The following is a 19,911-nucleotide window of genomic DNA, read 5'->3' as shown; positions in this document are numbered from 1 at the left end:
AAGGAGTCATTCAAGACACTACACCGTGTACGTCAGGCCCATACTGGAGTATGCAGCACCAGAATGGAATCCACACCTGGTCAAGCACGTCAAGAAACAAGAGAAAGTGCAAAGGTTTGCAACAAGACTAGTTCCAGAGCTATGGGGATTGTCCTGCAAGGAGAGGTTAAGGGAAATTAACTTGACAACACTGGAAGACAAGAGGGACAGGGAAGACACGATCATAAGGACATAAAATACTGAGGAGACAGAGACAGGATGTTCCAGAGATGTGACACAGCAACAAGGGGTCACAACTGGAAGTTGAAAACTCAGATGAGCCACAGGGATGTTAGGAAGTATTTTTTCAGTCATAGAGTCGCCAGGAAGTGGAACAGTCTGGAGAGTGATATAGTGGAGGCAGGATCCATACATAGCTCTAAGAAGAGGTATGATAAAGCTGATGGAGTAATGAGAGCGAGGACTTAGTAGTGACCAGTGGCGAGGCGGGGCCAGGAACTGTGACTCAATTCCTACAACACCAAATAGGTGAGTACCCAGGTACCTATTTACTGCTAGGTGAAGAGTGCCAGCTGTCAGAACTGACCTGTGCCACCAGTTGGTCCAGCTGGTTCTGTGCCACAGCATCGCCAGACAGACGGGGCCACTCTTCAATGACAGACCTGAGGTCCTTCAGCTGGTCCTGGTGACCTGACACCCTGGCCCTCTGCTGCAGCTCCTGGACCTCCTGTAGGCGGGAACCAAGCTTTCTCTGACGAGTACCAACCTCAGCACTGATAGCTTCTGTCTGAGCTCTCAACCTGGATGGTCATGGATGGTTAGTGGCTAGTTCAGTGTATGTACACTGTGAGGTGTATATCTCAGTGTATGTACACTGTGAGGTGTATATCTCAGTGTATGTACACTGTGAGGTGTATATCTCAGTGTATGTACACGGTGAGGTGTATATCTCTGTGAGGTGTATATCTCAGTGTATGTACACTGTGAGGTGTATATCTCAGTGTATGTACACTGTGAGGTGTATATCTCAGTGTATGTACACTGTGAGGTGTATATCTCAGTGTATGTACACTGTGAGGTGTATATCTCAGTGTATGTACACTGAGGTGTATATCTCAGTGTATATACACTGTGAGGTGTATATCTCAGTGTATGTACACTGAGGTGTATATCTCAGTGTATGTACACTGTGAGGCGTATATCAATGTATGTACACTGTGTGGTGTATATCTCAATGTACACTGTGGTGTGTATCTCAGTATATATATATTGAGAGGTGTATATCTCAGTTTATACTGTGAGGTGTATATCTCAGTGTATATACACTGTGTGGTGTATATCAGTGTATATACACTGTGGTGTATATCCCAGTGTATATACACTGTGTGGTGTATATCCCAGTGTATATACACTGTGTGGTGTATATCCCAGTGTATATACACTGTGTGGTGTATATCCCAGTGTATATACACTGTGTGGTGTATATCCCAGTGTATATACACTGTGTGGTGTATATCCCAGTGTATATACACTGATGTATATCCCAGTGTATATACACTGTGTGATGTATATCCCAGTGTAAATACACTGTGGTGTATATCTCACTGTATAGTGTATATACCCTCCCTAGGTATATACACCGAGATATATACCATTTTAGGTTTTAAAGTGTTCCTGACTGATGACACTCGTGTAGTAGACTTTAATTAACCCCATTAACCAACCTTAATGCCCCTCGTGTAGTAGATAGATTTTAAACCCCATTAACCAACAATCTGTCTATTACACATTAATAGCAACAAGCTCTCTGGAAAGAAAATGAGTTGTAGGCTAATTTATAAGTATTGTTTGGTGGGCTTAAGGTCGTAGGCCTATTTAATGATAGCCAAGGCTGTAAGACACATAAAACTGATAGTGACCAGATCTACCTGGACTTGTTCAGCTATCATAACTTTGGTGTACAGTTCCTGGACCCATTATGTACCTCTGTAATGTTGGTGTACAGTCCCTGAACCCATTGTGTACCTCTGTAATGTTGGTGTACAGTTCCTGGACCCATTGTGTACCTCTGTAATGTTGGTGTACAGTTCCTGGACCCATTGTGTACCTCTGTAATGTTGGTGTACAGTCCCTGGACCCATTGTGTACCTCTGTAATGTTGGTGTACAGTTCCTGGACCCATTATGTACCTCTGTAATGTTGGTGTACAGTCCCTGGACCCATTATGTACCTCTGTAATGTTGGTGTACAGTCCCTGGACCCATTATGTACCTCTGTAATGTTGGTGTACAGTCCCTGGACCCATTATGTACCTCTGTAATGTTGGTGTACAGTTCCTGGACCCATTATGTACCTCTGTAATGTTGGTGTACAGTTCCTGGACCAATTATGTACATTGTAATCTTTTGACTACCACTCACAGGATGGGTATGGTGTGCATAATAAACATATTAAATTAATTAAACTAAGAGGAACTGATAGGCCTACCTTGTAAGGAGTGCCAGTAGGCTGTGGCACTGCGACTCGTACACACAGGCCAGGCTTAGCAAATGACTTTCATCACCCAGGAACTTATCTGTTGAGAGATTGACTATTTTAGTAGTACTAGTAGAAGTAATAGTAGTAGTAGTACTAGTAGAAGTAATAGTAGTAGTAGTAATAGTAGTAGTAGTATCAATAGTAGCAATAATAGTAGTAGCAGCAGGAGTAATAGTAGTAGTATCAACAGTAGCAGTAATAGCATCAGCAGCAGCAGTAGTAGTAGTAGTAGTATCAATTGTAGTAGTGGTAGCAGCAACAGTAGTAGTAGTGGTAGTATTATCAATAGTAGCAGTAATAGTAGTAGCAGTAGCAGCAGCAGCAGCAGTAGTAGTAGTAGTAGTAGTAGTAGTAGTATCAATAGTAGCAGTAATAGTAGTAGCAGTAGCAGCAGCAGCAGCAGTAGTAGTAGTAGTAGTAGTAGTAGTAGTAGTAGTATCAATAGTAGCAGTAATAGTAGTAGCAGTAGCAGCAGCAGCAGCAGTAGTAGTAGTAGTAGTAGTAGTAGTAGTAGTATCAATAGTAGCAGTAATAGTAGTAGCAGTAGCAGCAGCAGCAGCAGTAGTAGTAGTAGTAGTAGTAGTAGTAGTATCAATAGTAGCAGTAATAGTAGTAGCAGCAGTAGCAGCAGCAGTAGTAGTAGTAATAGTATCAATAGTGAAGCGATGTGGTACACTGGTGGTGAATCAACACTAGCAGACTTACCTCCAAGTCTGGTCGAAGATGGTTCTCAGTGTGTCTCTTGCTGCCATTTACCTTACTGTACATATCCTCTGTATATATTGTACACACATTGCTTACTGTTTAGTGGAGATAATGTAAGTATTTATTCTGCTGGCTTTTGCTCGCTCCTACCTGGGTTATCCTGCTACAGCCAGGTGTCCAGGCCACTAGACTACACATGTGTTCATAATATCAATCATATTCTAAGTCGAGTCAAGTCTAACTGAGCACATATCACACACACTTACGTACCCATATTACTCTTGTACTTACAAGTACACCACATCATAACAATGAACCAGATGGTACACAATAAGAGTATAGTTTATAGTATCTTATCCAAATTGCCCATATCAACGTATGTATTATATGTACAGAATAAATATAAACTCAATACAAAAGCACAATAATAAATGCTCCAAGAATTGTATAGGAGTTTATCTCCTAAAATATTCAAATTAGAGTATATATCACCTCCAAATTAAAAGTTTATTCTCTATAAAGATTATAATGTTGAATTTACAGAATTTGGTTGTTGTGTGGTTTACATGTAGTTAAATAATGATTACAGAGTGTACCACTAGAACACCTAGCATGGCTAGGCATTACAGAGTGTACCACTAGAACACCTAGCATGGCTAGGCATTACAGAGTGTACCACTAGAACACCTAGCATGGCTAGGCATTACAGAGTGTACCACTAGAACACCTAGCATGGCTAGGCATTACAGAGTGTACCACTAGAACACCTAGCATGGCTAGGTATTACAGAGTGTACCACTAGAACGCCTAGCATGGCTAGGCATTACAGAGTGTACCACTAGAACACCTAGCATGGCTAGGCATTACAGAGTGTACCACTAGAACACCTAGCATGGCTAGGCATTACAGAGTGTACCACTAGAACACCTAGCATGGCTAGGCATTACAGAGTGTACCACTAGAACACCTAGCATGGCTAGGCATTACAGAGTGTACCACTAGAACACCTAGCATGGCTAGGCATTACAGAGTGTACCACTAGAACACCTAGAATGGCTAGGCATTACAGAGTGTACCACTAGAACGCCTAGCATGGCTAGGCATTACAGAGTGTACCACTAGAACACCTAGCATGGCTAGGCATTACAGAGTGTACCACTAGAACACCTAGCATGGCTAGGCATTACAGAGTGTACCACTAGAACGCCTAGCATGGCTAGGTATTACAGAGTGTACCACTAGAACACCTAGCATGGCTAGGCATTACAGTGTGTACCACTAGAACACCTAGCATGGCTAGGCATTACAGAGTGTACCACTAGAACACCTAGCATGGCTAGGCATTACAGAGTGTACCACTAGAACGCCTAGCATGGCTAGGTATTACAGTGTACCACTAGAACACCTAGCATGGCTAGGCATTACAGTGTGTACCACTAGAACACCTAGCATGGCTAGGCATTACAGAGTGTACCACTAGAACACCTAGCATGGCTAGGTATTACAGAGTGTACCACTAGAACACCTAGCATGGCTAGGCATTACAGAGTGTACCACTAGAACACCTAGCATGGCTAGGCATTACAGAGTGTACCACTAGAACGCCTAGCATGGCTAGGCATTACAGAGTGTACCACTAGAACACCTAGCATGGCTAGGCATTACAGAGTGTACCACTAGAACACCTAGCATGGCTAGGCATTACAGAGTGTACCACTAGAACGCCTAGCATGGCTAGGTATTACAGTGTACCACTAGAACACCTAGCATGGCTAGGCATTACAGTGTGTACCACTAGAACACCTAGCATGGCTAGGCATTACAGAGTGTACCACTAGAACACCTAGCATGGCTAGGCATTACAGAGTGTACCACTAGAACGCCTAGCATGGCTAGGTATTACAGAGTGTACCACTAGAACACCTAGCATGGCTAGGCATTACAGTGTGTACCACTAGAACACCTAGCATGGCTAGGCATTACAGAGTGTACCACTAGAACACCTAGCATGGCTAGGCATTACAGAGTGTACCACTAGAACGCCTAGCATGGCTAGGCATTACAGAGTGTACCACTAGAACGCCTAGCATGGCTAGGCATTACAGAGTGTACCACTAGAACACCTAGCATGGCTAGGCATTACAGAGTGTACCACTAGAACACCTAGCATGGCTAGGCATTACAGAGTGTACCACTAGAACACCTAGCATGGCTAGGTATTACAGAGTGTACCACTAGAACGCCTAGCATGGCTAGGCATTACAGAGTGTACCACTAGAACACCTAGCATGGCTAGGCATTACAGAGTGTACCACTAGAACACCTAGCATGGCTAGGCATTACAGAGTGTACCACTAGAACACCTAGCATGGCTAGGCATTACAGAGTGTACCACTAGAACACCTAGCATGGCTAGGCATTACAGAGTGTACCACTAGAACACCTAGCATGGCTAGGCATTACAGAGTGTACCACTAGAACACCTAGAATGGCTAGGCATTACAGAGTGTACCACTAGAACGCCTAGCATGGCTAGGCATTACAGAGTGTACCACTAGAACACCTAGCATGGCTAGGCATTACAGAGTGTACCACTAGAACACCTAGCATGGCTAGGCATTACAGAGTGTACCACTAGAACGCCTAGCATGGCTAGGTATTACAGAGTGTACCACTAGAACACCTAGCATGGCTAGGCATTACAGTGTGTACCACTAGAACACCTAGCATGGCTAGGCATTACAGAGTGTACCACTAGAACACCTAGCATGGCTAGGCATTACAGAGTGTACCACTAGAACGCCTAGCATGGCTAGGTATTACAGTGTACCACTAGAACACCTAGCATGGCTAGGCATTACAGAGTGTACCACTAGAACACCTAGCATGGCTAGGCATTACAGAGTGTACCACTAGAACACCTAGCATGGCTAGGCATTACAGAGTGTACCACTAGAACACCTAGCATGGCTAGGCATTACAGAGTGTACCACTAGAACACCTAGCATGGCTAGGCATTACAGAGTGTACCACTAGAACACCTAGCATGGCTAGGCATTACAGAGTGTACCACTAGAACACCTAGCATGGCTAGGCATTACAGAGTGTACCACTAGAACACCTAGCATGGCTAGGCATTACAGAGTGTACCACTAGAACACCTAGCATGGCTAGGCATTACAGAGTGTACCACTAGAACACCTAGCATGGCTAGGCATTACAGAGTGTACCACTAGAACACCTAGCATGGCTAGGCATTACAGAGTGTACCACTAGAACACCTAGCATGGCTAGGCATTACAGAGTGTACCACTAGAACGCCTAGCATGGCTAGGCATTACAGAGTGTACCACTAGAACACCTAGCATGGCTAGGCATTACAGAGTGTACCACTAGAACGCCTAGCATGGCTAGGCATTACAGAGTGTACCACTAGAACACCTAGCATGGCTAGGCATTACAGAGTGTACCACTAGAACACCTAGCATGGCTAGGCATTACAGAGTGTACCACTAGAACACCTAGCATGGCTAGGCATTACAGAGTGTACCACTAGAACACCTAGCATGGCTAGGCATTTCGGGCAGACTTAGTTTAATTCTTTATTTTAAAATATTACAAATTATGAGGTAAGTTGGTATTATGGCTAAGTGACTAAATACTATTAAGAATCTCAAGTTGCAATTTAATCGTGCTGTTGAGAAGCCACATAATTTACCGGATAACTGGAGCACAATTATTACTGGCATACTGTTACAAAACTAGAAATATTGTGGACACTAGAGTGGGGATTAGTGAGTAGTAGTAGTTAGCTGATGCTGATCATTCAACACCAGAACTGGTTGTGGAGGCTTGAACCACCGTCTGTGTGTGGTTTAGCGTCATAAGAATGGGAGGTGAGGAAATGTAGGGAAAGGGGGGATGGATGTAGGCACATTTCCTAGCATCAGTAAACCTTGTAGCAGCATCAACGGCATCTCAAGTGAATCATTAAACATCAATAGACTTACCAAAGGCACCGACGTCACAGCTGTCAGGACCGTCCTGTAAGATGATGCTACTATCTTGTGAGATGCTCTGAGGGACTCTGGAATCTTGTAGAATAGGCCTAGGAGCTGTTGCATCCTCGGGAATGGGCCCAGGAACTGTTGCATCCTCATGAATGGGCCCAGGAACTGTTGCATCCTCAGAAATAGGCTTAGGGCCTCTGTCATCCCCAGGATGTGTCACAAAGCACCTAGGATCAGTCTTGGAGGTAGGCCGACTCTGCTTCGCTCCTGAGTTCAGCATTCTGAGTGCCAACAGGTCTGTACTCAGACCACCTCCCTCACCTGTGTGGCAAGGAACTGTCTTAATAATAATAATACTAGAAGCTGTGTACACTGCAACAAGGGTTCCAAGTGAGGTACCGATGGGGTAATATGATATAGTATCCGCTAGGAGTGGTACCATGGCTCATGTGCAAATATTCACCGATATACCAACAATAACATTAAAACACAGAAATGTTTTGCGTCTGCTGAAAAGACAGAAAACAGTAGGAACAAATTTCATGTATATTAAAAAACAGAAACAATAATGTAAAAATATCCTTTTTGGAAAATCTGAGTTTAAATGACAGTTGTGAAATTGGAGGTACCTGGAGTATACCTGGACAGAGTTTTGAAGGCCAATGTCCTCGTGGCCCAGTCTATGACCAGGCCTCACAGTGGATCAGGACCTGATCACCCAGGCTGTTACTGTTAGCAGCATGTAAACTGAAGTATGAACCACAGCCTGGCTGGTCAGGTACTGAATTTAGGTGCCTATCCAGCTCCCTCTTTAAAACAGCCAAGGGTCTTGAAGACAGCCAGGGATCTTGAAGACAGCCAGGAATCTTGAAGACAGCCAGGAGTCTTGAAAACAGCCAGGGGTCTTGAAGACAGCCAGGAATCTTGAAAACAGCCAGGGGTCTTGAAGACAGCCAGGAATCTTGAAAACAGCCAGGGGTCTTGAAGACAGCCAGGAATCTTGAAAACAGCCAGGAATCTTGAAGACAGCCAGGAATCTTGAAAACAGCCAGGGGTCTTGAAGACAGCCAGGAATCTTGAAAACAGCCAGGGGTCTTGAAGACAGCCAGGAATCTTGAAAACAGCCAGGGGTCTTGAAGACAGCCAGGAATCTTGAAAACAGCCAGGGGTCTTGAAGACAGCCAGGAATCTTGAAAACAGCCAGGGGTCTTGAAGACAGCCAGGAATCTTGAAAACAGCCAGGGGTCTTGAAGACAGCCAGGAATCTTGAAAACAGCCAGGGGTCTTGAAGACAGCCAGGAATCTTGAAAACAGCCAGGAATCTTGAAGACAGCCAGGAATCTTGAAAACAGCCAGGGGTCTTGAAGACAGCCAGGAATCTTGAAAACAGCCAGGGGTCTTGAAGACAGCCAGGAATCTTGAAAACAGCCAGGGGTCTTGAAGACAGCCAGGAATCTTGAAAACAGCCAGGGGTCTTGAAGACAGCCAGGAATCTTGAAAACAGCCAGGGGTCTTGAAGACAGCCAGGAATCTTGAAAACAGCCAGGGGTCTTGAAGACAGCCAGGAATCTTGAAAACAGCCAGGGGTCTTGAAGACAGCCAGGAATCTTGAAAACAGCCAGGAATCTTGAAGACAGCCAGGGGTCTTGAAGACAGTGAGGAGTCTTGGAAACAGCCAGGGGTCTTGAAGATACCCAAGGGTTTCAAAGACATCCAAGGGTCCTGAAAAGAGCTAGAGTCTGCAGGGGCACTGTCCCCTAGAAGGACACTGACCGTGCCTCCACCCGAGGTGGTGTAAGATTTCCGTCATTTCCTATCAGCTTTTTCTCAGTGGCACTAAAATATTTCGTTCCCTGGAGTGGTTGTCACTACTCCAGGTAAGTTGGGAATTTAACAAGGTAAGGCTAGATTCTAACCTTTTTTGGTTGTGGTCTGTCGTACCTAGTCTTAAAGCTGTGAAGTGTCTTACCTCCAGAGGTGCCATTGACAGAGGTGTTGGCAGCGAGAGCCAGATCCAAGGCACTGGAGCTAGAAGCAAGGCAGCTACCATCTTCACCACCAGTGACCATCTGGGAGATACAAGAAACTGGTGTCAGCCACAAGACACTGGTGCCAGACACAAGACACTGGTGTCAGACACAAGACACTGGTGTCAGACACAAGACACTGGTGTCAGACACAAGACACTGGTGCCAGACACAAGACACTGGTGTCAGACACAAGACACTGGTGTCAGACATAAGACACTGGTGTCAGACACAAGACACTGGTGCCAAACACAAGACACTGGTGTCAGGCACAAGACACTGGTGCCAGACACAAGACACTGGTGTCAGACACAAGACACTGGTGTTAGACACTGGTGTCAGACACAAGACACTGGTGCCAGACACAAGACACTGGTGCCAGACACAAGACACTGGTGTCAGACACAAGACACTGGTGTCAGACACAAGACACTGGTGTCAGACACAAGACACTGGTGTTAGACACTGGTGTCAGACACAAGACACTGGTGCCAGACACAAGACACTGGTGCCAGACACAAGACACTGGTGCCAAACACAAGACACTGGTGCCAGACACAAGACACTGGTGCCAGACACAAGACACTGGTGTCAGACACAAGACACTGGTGCCAGACACAAGACACTGACGCCAGACACAAGACACTGGTGCCAGACACAAGACACTGGTGCCAGACACAAGACACTGGTGCCAGACACAAGACACTGGTGTCAAACACAAGACACTGGTGTCAGACACAAGACACTGGTGCCAGACACAAGACACTGGTGTCAGACACAAGACACTGGTGTCAGACACAAGACACTGGTGTTAGACACTGGTGTCAGACACAAGACACTGGTGTCAGACACAAGACACTGGTGCCAGACACAAGACACTGGTGCCAGACACAAGACACTGGTGTCAGACACAAGACACTGGTGTTAGACACTGGTGTTAGACACAAGACACTGATGTTAGACATTGGTGTTAGACGCACCTTGGCTTCAGTTTGAAGTTCTTGGAGTCGTCTTGTAAGGTCCTGCAGTGACTGTAGGGGTGTCACTGCTGTCAAGAACTGTTGAAAGGCTGTCAGTTCTTGAAGACGTTCTTGTTCTTCCTGCTGAACTGTCTGCGACTCAGTCAGTAGACCAGAGTAGTAGTCTATACGGATCTCTTGCTGTTTCAGGTTACGTTCTGCTGAGTCGCCTCTGTAATGTTAGACGGTGTTAGATGGTGTTAGACGGTGTTAGACGGTGTTAGACAGGCACAGTGTTAGTGGTTTTTATGACTTACATAAGCTGGTGACTTATTTTACTGCTGAGGGACTGACTACCTTCTGTCAAGACTGAGGGACTGACTACCTTCTGTCAAGACTGAGGGACTGACTACCTTCTGTCAAGACTGAGGGACTACTACCTTCTGTCAAGACTGAGGGACTGACTACCTTCTGTCAAGACTGAGGGACTGACTACCTTCTGTCAAGACTGAGGGACTGACTACCTTCTGTCAAGACTGAGGGACTGACTACCTTCTGTCAAGACTGAGGGACTGACTACCTTCTGTCAAGACTGAGGGACTGACTACCTTCTGTCAAGACTGAGGGACTGACTACCTTCTGTCAAGACTGTGGGACTGGCTACCTTCTGTCAAGACTGAGTGACTGACTACCTTCTGTCAAGACTGAGGGACTGACTACCTTCTGTCAAGACTGAGGGACTGACTACCTTCTGTCAAGACTGAGGGACTGACTACCTTCTGTCAAGACTGAGGGACTGACTACCTTCTGTCAAGACTGAGGGACTGACTACCTTCTGTCAAGACTGAGGGACTGACTACCTTCTGTCAAGACTGAGGGACTGACTACCTTCTGTCAAGACTGAGGGACTGACTACCTTCTGTCAAGACTGAGGGACTGACTACCTTCTGTCAAGACTGAGGGACTGACTACCTTCTGTCAAGACTGTGGGACTGGCTACCTTCTGTCAAGACTGAGTGACTGACTACCTTCTGTCAAGACTGAGGGACTGACTACCTTCTGTCAAGACTGAGGGACTGACTACCTTCTGTCAAGACTGAGGGACTGACTACCTTCTGTCAAGACTGAGGGACTGACTACCTTCTGTCAAGACTGAGGGACTGACTACCTTCTGTCAAGACTGAGGGACTGACTACCTTCTGTCAAGACTGAGGGACTGACTACCTTCTGTCAAGACTGAGGGACTGACTACCTTCTGTCAAGACTGAGGGACTGACTACCTTCTGTCAAGACTGAGGGACTGACTACCTTCTGTCAAGACTGAGGGACTGACTACCTTCTGTCAAGACTGAGGGACTGACTACCTTCTGTCAAGACTAAGGGACTGACTACCTTCTGTCAAGACTAAGGGACTGACTACCTTCTGTCAAGACTGAGGGACTGACTACCTTCTGTCAAGACTAAGGGACTGACTACCTTCTGTCAAGACTGAGGGACTGACTACCTTCTGTCAAGACTGAGGGACTGACTACCTTCTATCAAGACTGAGGGACTGACTACCTTCTCTCAAGACTGAGGGACTGACTACCTTCTCTCAAGACTGAAGGACTGACTACCTTCTGTCAAGACTGAGGGACTGACTACCTTCTGTCAAGACTGAGGGACTGACTACCTTCTGTCAAGACTGAGGGACTGACTACCTTCTATCAAGACTGAGGGACTGACTACCTTCTGTCAAGACTGAGGGACTGACTACCTTCTGTCAAGACTGAGGGACTGACTACCTTCTGTCAAGACTGAGGGACTGACTGCCTTCTGTCAAGACTGAGGGACTGACTACCTTCTGTCAAGACTGAGGGCCTGACTACCTTCTGTCAAGACTGAGGGACTGACTACCTTCTGTCAAGACTGAGGGCCTGACTACCTTCTGTCAAGACTGAGGGCCTGACTACCTTCTGTCAAGACTGAGGGACTGACTACCTTCTGTCAAGACTGAGGGCCTGACTACCTTCTGTCAAGACTGAGGGACTGACTACCTTCTGTCAAGACTGAGTGACTGACTACCTTCTGTCAAGACTGTGGGCCTGACTACCTTCTGTCAAGACTGAGGGACTGACTACCTTCTGTCAAGACTGAGGGACTGACTACCTTCTGTCAAGACTGAGGGCCTGACTACCTTCTGTCAAGACTGAGGGCCTGACTACCTTCTGTCAAGACTGAGGGACTGACTACCTTCTGTCAAGACTGAGGGCCTGACTACCTTCTGTCAAGACTGAGGGACTGACTACCTTCTGTCAAGACTGAGGGACTGACTACCTTCTGTCAAGACTAAGGGACTGACTACCTTCTGTCAAGACTGAGGGACTGACTACCTTCTGTCAAGACTGAGGGACTGACTACCTTCTATCAAGACTGAGGGACTGACTACCTTCTGTCAAGACTGAGGGACTGACTACCTTCTGTCAAGACTGAGGGACTGACTACCTTCTATCAAGACTGAGGGACTGACTACCTTCTGTCAAGACTGAGGGCCTGACTACCTTCTGTCAAGACTGAGGGACTGACTACCTTCTGTCAAGACTGAGGGACTGACTACCTTCTGTCAAGACTGAGGGACTGACTACCTTCTGTCAAGACTGAGGGACTGACTACCTTCTATCAAGACTGAGGGACTGACTACCTTCTATCTAGACTGAGGGATTGACTACCTTCTATCAAGACTGGGGGATTGACTACCTTCTATCAAGACTGAGGTACTGACTACCTTCTATCAAGACTGAGGGACTGACTACCTTCTATCAGGACTGAGGGACTGACTACCTTCTATCAAGACTGAGGGACTGACTACCTTCTATCAAGACTGAGGGACTGACTACCTTCTATCAGGACTGAGGGACTGACTACCTTCTATCAAGACTGAGGGACTGACTACCTTCTATCAAGACTGAGGGACTGACTACCTTCTATCAGGACTGAGGGACTGACTACCTTCTATCAAGACTGAGGGACTGACTACCTTCTATCAAGACTGAGGGACTGACTACCTTCTATCAAGACTGAGGGACTGACTACCTTCTATCAAGACTGAGGGACTGACTACCTTCTATCAAGACTGAGGGACTGACTACCTTCTATCAAGACTGAGGGACTGACTACCTTCTATCAGGACTGAGGGACTGACTACCTTCTATCAAGACTGAGGGACTGACTACCTTCTATCAGGACTGAGGGACTGACTACCTTCTATCAGGACTGAGGGACTGACTACCTTCTATCAGGACTGAGGGACTGACTACCTTCTATCAGGACTGAGGGACTGACTACCTTCTATCAAGACTGAGGGACTGACTACCTTCTATCAAGACTGAGGGACTGACTACCTTCGAAAATCACTCACAACGAAAGCAAAAGACTTGGCAGATGATGCAACATCCCCCCAATGAAAAGCAGGGGTGTCACTAGCACGTTAAGAGACAATACAATAAGTGTCAGGGGCCCAAGACTGTTCAACTGCCTCCCAGCATACATAAGGGGGATTACCAATAGACCCCTGGCTGTCTTCAAGCTGAACATCAAAATGGTATACAATACCGACAGGTTGTTAGGTAAGACACATATGCAACAGTTAGACAACTTTATTCCGAAACGTTTCGCCTACACAGTAGGCTTCTTCAGTCGAATACAGAAAGTAGGCAGGAACAGTAGAGATGTGAAGACGATGTAATCAGTCCATCACCCGCACTGTCGCTTGATCTTCAGATAGTTCCTGACTATGGAACTGAACTTCTCCAGGCCGAGGGACTGACAACCTCAAATTCTACGACTTCAAGGGTGATGGACTGATTACATCGTCTTCACATCTCTACTGTTCCTGCCTACTTTCTGTATTCGACTGAAGAAGCCTACTGTGTAGGCGAAACGTTTCGGAATAAAGTTGTCTAATTGTTGCATATGTGTCTTGTCTTCAAGCTGGCACTGGACAAACACCTAAAGTCGGTACCTGACCAGCCGGGCTGTGGCTCGTACGTTGGATTGCGTGCAGCCAGCAGTAACAGCCTGGTTGATCAGGCTCTGATCCACCAGGCGGCCTGGTCACAGACCGGGCCGCGGGGGCTTTGACCCCCGGAACTCTCTCCAGGTAAACTCCAGGTAAACCTTATATCAAGACTGAGGGACTGACTACCTTCTATCAAGACTGAGGGACTGACTACCTTCTATCAAGACTGAGGGACTGACTACCTTCTGTCAAGACTGAGGGACTGACTACCTTCTATCAAGACTGAAGGACTGACTACCTTCTATCAAGACTGAGGGACTGACTACCTTCTATCAAGACTGAAGGACTGACTACCTTCTGTCAAGACTGAGGGACTGACTACCTTCTATCAAGACTGAGGGACTGACTACCTTCTGTCAAGACTGAGGGACTGACTACCTTCTATCAAGACTGAGGGACTGACTACCTTCTATCAAGACTGAGGGACTGACTACCTTCTATCAAGACTGAAGGACTGACTACCTTCTATCAAGAGTGAGGGACTGACTACCTTCTGTCAAGACTGAGGGACTGACTACCTTCTATCAAGACTGAGGGACTGACTACCTTCTATCAAGACTGAGGGACTGACTACCTTCTGTCAAGACTGAGGGACTGACTACCTTCTGTCAAGACTGAGGGACTGACTACCTTCTATCAAGACTGAGGGACTGACTACCTTCTATCAAGACTGAGGGACTGACTACCTTCTATCAAGACTGAAGGACTGACTACCTTCTATCAAGACTGAGGGACTGACTACCTTCTATCAAGACTGAAGGACTGACTACCTTCTGTCAAGACTGAGGGACTGACTACCTTCTATCCTGACTGAGGGACTGACTACCTTCTATCAAGACTGAGGGACTGACTACCTTCTATCAAGACTGAAGGACTGACTACCTTCTATCAAGACTGAGGGACTGACTACCTTCTATCAAGACTGAAGGACTGACTACCTTCTATCAAGACTGAAGGACTGACTACCTTCTATCAAGACTGAGGGACTGACTACCTTCTATCAAGACTGAGGGACTGACTACCTTCTATCAAGACTGAAGGACTGACTACCTTCTATCAAGACTGAAGGACTGACTACCTTCTATCAAGACTGAGGGACTGACTACCTTCTATCAAGACTGAGGGACTGACTACCTTCTATCAAGACTGAAGGACTGACTACCTTCTATCAAGACTGAAGGACTGACTACCTTCTATCAAGACTGAAGGACTGACTACCTTCTATCAAGACTGAGGGACTGACTACCTTCTATCAAGACTGAGGGACTGACTACCTTCTATCAAGACTGAGGGACTGACTACCTTCTATCAAGACTGAAGGACTGACTACCTTCTATCAAGACTGAAGGACTGACTACCTTCTATCAAGACTGAAGGACTGACTACCTTCTATCAAGACTGAGGGACTGACTACCTTCTATCAAGACTGAGGGACTGACTACCTTCTATCAAGACTGAGGGACTGACTACCTTCTATCAAGACTGAAGGACTGACTACCTTCTATCAAGACTGAAGGACTGACTACCTTCTATCAAGACTGAGGGACTGACTACCTTCTATCAAGACTGAGGGACTGACTACCTTCTATCAAGACTGAAGGACTGACTACCTTCTATCATGATTGAGGAACTGACTACCTTCTATCAAGACTGAGGGACTGACTACCTTCTATCAGGACTGAGGGACTGACTACCTTCTATCAAGACTGAGGGACTGACTACCTTCTATCAGGACTGAGGGACTGACTACCTTCTATCAAGACTGAAGGACTGACTACCTTCTATCATGATTGAGGAACTGACTACCTTCTATCAAGACTGAGGGACTGACTACCTTCTATCAAGACTGAGGGACTGACTACCTTCTATCAAGACTGAAGGACTGACTACCTTCTATCAAGACTGAAGGACTGACTACCTTCTATCAAGACTGAGGGACTGACTACCTTCTATCAAGACTGAGGGACTGACTACCTTCTATCAAGACTGAGGGACTGACTACCTTCTATCAAGACTGAGGGACTGACTACCTTCTATCAAGACTGAGGGACTGACTACCTTCTATCAAGACTGAGGGACTGACTACCTTCTATCAAGACTGAAGGACTGACTACCTTCTATCATGATTGAGGAACTGACTACCTTCTATCAAGACTGAGGGACTGACTACCTTCTATCAAGACTGAGGGACTGACTACCTTCTATCAAGACTGAGGGACTGACTACCTTCTATCATGATTGAGGAACTGAACCTTCTGTTAAGGCTGAGGGACTGACTGCCATCTACTACGGGTGAAGGACTGACCACCTTACATTAAAGCTGAGGGACTGACCTCTTCAAAACTACCTCTTTGATAGTAATGGACTGATTACGTCTCTAAGGCTTCAGTACACAAATAACCCGCACATAAAAGAGAGAAGCTTACGACGACGTTTCGGTCCGACTTGGACCATTGACAAAATCACACTAACAGAGGTGGAGCAGGACGGCTGGGTTGTCTTTCTCTCTCCTGTCTCGTGTTTCTGTTCCTTCTTTATTTTATTTCACCACTTCCCCTTTCACGCACCTCGGTGCGCTTGCTCTCCCTCTGTGGGTTTCTAGCTCTCTTGCAGTGCTCCCCTTCCTTTGTATTTGACTGGCTCGTCTTCCTTATTTCCCACTTCTACCACTACCACTACTACTACCTCTTCTTCTTCTACTACAACTACTGATGAAATTAGACACATGTGCGGCGTCTGGTTGTCTTTGTTGTGGACGTTTCGCCATCCAGTGGCTGGCTGGATGGCGAAACGTCTATGGTGGGGATGCCCGGGTGTTGTGCATGTGTCATTTCATCCTGTCGGTATTATATACATTTCTTGTACTACTACTACTACTACTACTACCTCCACCTCTTCCTGCCTATATATAGCCGTCCTGCTCCACCTCTGTTAGTGTGACTTTGTCAATGGTCCAAGTCGGACCGAAACGTGGCTGGCTGGATGGCGAAACGTCTATGGTGGGGATGCCCGGGTGTTGTGCATGTGTCATTTCATCCTGTCGGTATTATATACATTTCTTGTACTACTACTACTACTACTACTACCTCCACCTCTTCCTGCCTATATATAGCCGTCCTGCTCCACCTCTGTTAGTGTGACTTTGTCAATGGTCCAAGTCGGACCGAAACGTCGTCGTAAGCTTCTCTCTTTTATGTGCGGGTTATTTGTGTATCGTTCCAGTCACGGTATTGTGCCTTTTTGTTATTTATCTAAGGCTTCAGCTGCCCTCTCTCTATTCGACTGAAGAAGTCTACTACGAAGGCGAAACGTTCCAGGACTAAAGATACGTAAATGATGCACATGTCTTATCTAGGGTAGTTAAGACTACCTTCCAGGCTGAGATATTGTTCCCCTAATCTACCCTGTCTTCAGTGTTTAGTGTTTTGTTCTGTGTGGAGCTTTAGGGAGTCTTTATAAAGCTCTACAGTGAGCGGAAAGTCGACCCCAGTGAAAACTTTGTCCTGAAATCTCTTTTCCTTGAAGTGAACTTGAAGCTAACTTGGTGATAGCGTCAGTAACTTGACTGTAGTGGTGCTGGAGGAACTTCTGTAAGACTGTCTGGTGGGTGTGTAGCTGGTACTCCAGGGCATTGTTGACCTCTACCTCCTTCTCCAGTTCTTTCTTCAGTCTTTGTGACTCCACCTCCGCCACTCTGGCCAGGTTCTGTGTGGAGTAGCGGCGTTCTTTGAGTAGGTAAACAAAGGTGTAAGTCACACCCCACTGTAATTCACCATTGTAAGTCATGTCCCACTGTAATTCACCATTGTAAGTCATGTCCCACTGTAATTCACCATTGTAAGTCACGTCCCACTGTAATTCACGATGGTAAGAGAGAGAGAGAGGCTTACTTTATCTCTTGCTGTGGTACGGACGGCTGAGAGATAGTCACTGGCACTCTGAGGTTGTGTGGGGGTGGCGCTGGTCCTTCTTCGAGGTGGACCCAGCTCAACCTCCAGCCTCTCCTGAGGTTGACTGACCTCTCCATGCCTCACACGACTGGCTAGTAAAGGCCCACCTCCACTCTCAACCAAGTCCTGTAGATTATATTCATACCCTCAACACACACAAGCTGCCAGTGATCATCAGTTCACCCAACACAAAAGTCAAACACTTTTACCAGTACTTTCTAAAACAAAATACTTGTATAGTAGACTTATACACTAGCTAGCCTACTTAGATCTGTCAAGTGTACCAGGAGTAAAGCTTGATGTATGGGATACTGTAACTATAAATAATATCACTTGGGTTGGATACAATCTCTGTGGAAAATGGTCCCATGGGACGTGTGTAAATTTTCAGCAATCCACCACTAATGATACTAAATCAGGAAAATATTTTTGGGTCTGCCCAAGTGCTGGACACCTGTGGGAGAAAATTACAGCTATACTAAAAGACAGAAACACCAACAAAAAAATATCCTTCTTAGAAAACTTGACAGTCTTGTATAACAGGAAAACAAAAGGAGTGGGTCAGATGGGGATGTCACCCCTGGTGTTGATGCTGTCTTGGAGGACAGTGCCTGTGAGAATACAGAAATGAAAGATGGAAATAGTGGTCCTGGTGTTGACCAAACAGGTAAAGACAAAGATATATGAATTCCAGAAATACAAAACAGCAATATTGCTGGAGATGAAAAAATGGGGATAATGCTTTGGGGAAGTGTTGATACATTAGCAGTAAAAAAGTAGTGGAGGCACTGATGTTAGTACAGGTGCTGTAGATAATGGGGAGTCAAAGAAAAATGCATCAGTAGAGAATGCAGTCACAAAAATCCTGGAAGAAACAAACAAATCTGTGGAAATTCTATGCCTTGGGTATCTGTAGGTATGGAATGTCTGGAAAAACAGGTGGGACGTGCAGTTCTGACCATCCTAAAAAAATGCCACACCCACATGACAAGAGGATGAAACTCTTCTTGTAACTTATTTCACCCTGAAATGTGTCAGTCTTCAATACATGAAAGACAATACTCCAAAACACACTGTCAGACACACCATCTAAAGGGGACAAGAAGATACAGGTCACCCAGACCATGGAAAAACAAAGCAAGGGTAGCCACAACCAATCCAGAGACAGATGTTTTTTAGTGACAGGAAAACAAAAGCTGGTGGCCTGGTGGCTAAAGCTCCCGCTTCACACACGGAGGGCCCGGGTTCGATTCCCGGCGGGTGGAAACATTCGACACGTTTCCTTACACCTGTTGTCCTGTTCACCTAGCAGCAAATAGGTACCTGGGTGTTAGTCGACTGGTGTGGGTCGCATCCTGGGGGACAAGATTAAGGACCACAATGGAAATAAGTTAGACAGTCCTCGATGACGCACTGACTTTCTTGGGTTATCCTGGGTGGCTAACCCTCCGGGGTTAAAAATCCGAACGAAATCTTATCTTATCTTATCTTAAATCTTACACTAACTCGGATCAGTACCGGAGTGGTGGCACAGTCAGTATCCCCCACTCCACAACAACACATATTAGAGCCAACAAGCCCTCTACATACCATAAACACGACAACATAAAGGATCACTTTGGCAATGAAATATAGATCCCAGGTTAGAACCTGTTTAGATGCGAC

General features: G+C 46.0%; 1 protein-coding gene across 1 annotated transcript in view; it reads right to left on the bottom strand.

Moving 5' to 3' along the window:
- The window catches only part of LOC128703491 (uncharacterized), a 28,213-nt gene that overhangs the window by 6,891 nt on the left and 1,411 nt on the right, over positions 1-19,911 (bottom strand). The window contains exons 2-8 of the mRNA XM_053798185.2: positions 18,187-18,372; positions 17,838-18,001; positions 10,261-10,471; positions 9,223-9,322; positions 7,254-7,574; positions 2,488-2,575; positions 587-800 (exon numbers count right to left, since the gene is read on the bottom strand). Of these exons, the coding sequence (XP_053654160.2) occupies positions 587-800; positions 2,488-2,575; positions 7,254-7,574; positions 9,223-9,322; positions 10,261-10,471; positions 17,838-18,001; positions 18,187-18,372 (1,284 nt within the window). The remainder of the gene's footprint in view (positions 1-586; positions 801-2,487; positions 2,576-7,253; positions 7,575-9,222; positions 9,323-10,260; positions 10,472-17,837; positions 18,002-18,186; positions 18,373-19,911) is intronic.

Source organism: Cherax quadricarinatus, chromosome 93, assembly GCF_038502225.1.
Source record: "Cherax quadricarinatus isolate ZL_2023a chromosome 93, ASM3850222v1, whole genome shotgun sequence".
Lineage (NCBI taxonomy): Eukaryota > Metazoa > Arthropoda > Malacostraca > Decapoda > Parastacidae > Cherax > Cherax quadricarinatus.
This window is presented reverse-complemented; position numbering and strand designations above follow the sequence as displayed.